Source organism: Anneissia japonica, unplaced genomic scaffold, assembly GCF_011630105.1.
Source record: "Anneissia japonica isolate Jap-2015-1 unplaced genomic scaffold, ASM1163010v1 scaffold2576_len324117_cov159, whole genome shotgun sequence".
Lineage (NCBI taxonomy): Eukaryota > Metazoa > Echinodermata > Crinoidea > Comatulida > Comatulidae > Anneissia > Anneissia japonica.
The window spans coordinates 263,530-267,152 of NW_022727368.1; the positions used below are offsets into that span (position 1 = coordinate 263,530).

The 3,623-nt window shown below is 31.6% G+C and overlaps 1 protein-coding gene across 1 annotated transcript in view; it reads right to left on the bottom strand.

The window, feature by feature from the left end:
- Nucleotides 1–1,638: 1,638 nt before the first annotated feature.
- Nucleotides 1,639–3,623, bottom strand: part of LOC117113701 (transmembrane protein 87A-like) — a 49,685-nt gene continuing 47,700 nt past the window's right edge. Inside the window, exon 17 of the mRNA XM_033257122.1 lies at nt 1,639–2,091. Within this exon, the coding sequence (XP_033113013.1) occupies nt 2,022–2,091 (70 nt within the window). The 3' untranslated portion in view covers nt 1,639–2,021. The remainder of the gene's footprint in view (nt 2,092–3,623) is intronic.

Sequence of the window (3,623 nt, forward strand, 5' to 3'; positions counted from 1 at the left end):
TCCTGTAACTTAAAATAACCCATGTCCTGTAACTTAAAATAACCCATGTCCTGTAACTTAAAATAACCCATGTCCTGTAACTTAAAATAACCCATGTCCTGTAACTTAAAATAACCCATGTCCTGTAACTTAAAATAACCCATGTCCTGTAACTTAAAATAACCCATGTCCTGTAACTTAAAATAACCCATGTCCTGTAACTTAAAATAACCCATGTCCTGTAACTTAAAATAACCCATGTCCTGTAACTTAAAATAACCCATGTCCTGTAACTTAAAATAACCCATGTCCTGTAACTTAAAATAACCCATGTCCTGTAACTTAAAATAACCCATGTCCTGTAACTTAAAATAACCCATGTCCTGTAACTTAAAATAACCCATGTCCTGTAACTTAAAATAACCCATGTCCTGTAACTTAAAATAACCCATGTCCTGTAACTTAAAATAACCCATGTCCTGTAACTTAAAATAACCCATGTCCTGTAACTTAAAATAACCCATGTCCTGTAACTTAAAATAACCCATGTCCTGTAACTTAAAATAACCCATGTCCTGTAACTTAAAATAACCCATGTCCTGTAACTTAAAATAACCCATGTCCTGTAACTTAAAATAACCCATGTCCTGTAACTTAAAATAACCCATGTCCTGTAACTTAAAATAACCCATGTCCTGTAACTTAAAATAACCCATGTCCTGTAACTTAAAATAACCCATGTCCTGTAACTTAAAATAACCCATGTCCTGTAACTTAAAATAACCCATGTCCTGTAACTTAAAATAACCCATGTCCTGTAACTTAAAATAACCCATGTCCTGTAACTTAAAATAACCCATGTCCTGTAACTTAAAATAACCCATGTCCTGTAACTTAAAATAACCCATGTCCTGTAACTTAAAATAACCCATGTCCTGTAACTTAAAATAACCCATGTCCTGTAACTTAAAATAACCCATGTCCTGTAACTTAAAATAACCCATGTCCTGTAACTTAAAATAACCCATGTCCTGTAACTTAAAATAACCCATGTCCTGTAACTTAAAATAACCCATGTCCTGTAACTTAAAATAACCCATGTCCTGTAACTTAAAATAACCCATGTCCTGTAACTTAAAATAACCCATGTCCTGTAACTTAAAATAACCCATGTCCTGTAACTTAAAATAACCCATGTCCTGTAACTTAAAATAACCCATGTCCTGTAACTTAAAATAACCCATGTCCTGTAACTTAAAATAACCCATGTCCTGTAACTTAAAATAACCCATGTCCTGTAACTTAAAATAACCCATGTCCTGTAACTTAAAATAACCCATGTCCTGTAACTTAAAATAACCCATGTCCTGTAACTTAAAATAACCCATGTCCTGTAACTTAAAATAACCCATGTCCTGTAACTTAAAATAACCCATGTCCTGTAACTTAAAATAACCCATGTCCTGTAACTTAAAATAACCCATGTCCTGTAACTTAAAATAACCCATGTCCTGTAACTTAAAATAACCCATGTCCTGTAACTTAAAATAACCCATGTCCTGTAACTTAAAATAACCCATGTCCTGTAACTTAAAATAACCCATGTCCTGTAACTTAAAATAACCCATGTCCTGTAACTTAAAATAACCCATGTCTACGTATATATAATTTTACATGAAAATCAAATCAAACGTCTTCTGATGGTTCTATGAACCTTCCTTAACCTACAAATGTTTTAAAAAGCAAAACTCACTTAAAAAGTACACAATCATAAAATATAAGTTCCAAGTTATTCAAAAACATTAAAATCAAAATTTTGTAAAAATGTTGCCTTTGACCTATTTTGGTGAATATCTCAATATGATTTCACCAACGATGCGTCTCACTTCGTGGTGAGACCTCACATTTAGACAAAAGTGCATATTATGTCAAATTACTGCAACTCTAACCTGTGGCAGGAATTTCCACAGATCTATGGCATGTCTGAGTATTTCCAATTTTCTACCTTACATTAAAAAATTATCAACCACTTTACATCTTGTTCATTCCAATTTACTGCATTCAATATTCATGACAATTTCTTCATCAGAATCATTAAATACAGCCAAAGCACTAAAAGAGAAAAAAAAATGCAATTTAGTTATTTAAACAACCAATCAAAAAACTAATTAATCAATCAAGATCAGATGTTCAACTTTATTTTGACACAGGGCCCAAGTCTCCCCAAGTCGCAGAAGGCCTCAAGCAAGCAAAAATGTCGGGAAAATAACCCATGTCCTATATTACTTAAAATGACTAATGTCCTGTACCATGATAATAATAATAATAATAATTCTGGATTTATATAGTGCCTCACATGAAATAACCCATGTCCTGTAACTTAAAATAACCTATGTCCTGTAACTTAAAATATCCATGTCCTGTAACTTAAAATAACCCATGTACTGTAACTTAAAATAACCCATGTCGTGTAACTTAAAATAACCTATGTCCTGTAACGTAAAATAATCTATGTCCTGTAACTTAAAATAACCTATGTCCTGTAACTTAAAATAACCCATGTCCTGTAACTTAAAATAACCCATGTACTGTAACTTAAAATAACCCATGTCTTGTAACTTAAAATAACCCATGTCCTGTAACTTAAAATAACCCATGTACTGTAACTTAAAATAACCCATGTCCTGTAACTTAAAATAACCCATGTCCTGTAACTTAAAATAACCCATGTCCTGTAACTTAAAATAACCCATGTACTGTAACTTAAAATAACCCATGTACTGTAACTTAAAATAACCCATGTACTGTAACTTAAAATAACCCATGTACTGTAACTTAAAATAACCCATGTACTGTAACTTAAAATAACCCATGTACTGTAACTTAAAATAACCCATGTACTGTAACTTAAAATAACCCATGTACTGTAACTTAAAATAACCCATGTACTGTAACTTAAAATAACCCATGTACTGTAACTTAAAATAACCCATGTACTGTAACTTAAAATAACCCATGTACTGTAACTTAAAATAACCCATGTACTGTAACTTAAAATAACCCATGTACTGTAACTTAAAATAACCCATGTACTGTAACTTAAAATAACCCATGTACTGTAACTTAAAATAACCCATGTACTGTAACTTAAAATAACCCATGTACTGTAACTTAAAATAACCCATGTACTGTAACTTAAAATAACCCATGTACTGTAACTTAAAATAACCCATGTACTGTAACTTAAAATAACCCATGTACTGTAACTTAAAATAACCCATGTACTGTAACTTAAAATAACCCATGTACTGTAACTTAAAATAACCCATGTACTGTAACTTAAAATAACCCATGTACTGTAACTTAAAATAACCCATGTACTGTAACTTAAAATAACCCATGTACTGTAACTTAAAATAACCCATGTACTGTAACTTAAAATAACCCATGTACTGTAACTTAAAATAACCCATGTACTGTAACTTAAAATAACCCATGTACTGTAACTTAAAATAACCCATGTACTGTAACTTAAAATAACCCATGTACTGTAACTTAAAATAACCCATGTACTGTAACTTAAAATAACCCATGTACTGTAACTTAAAATAACCCATGTACTGTAACTTAAAATAACCCATGTA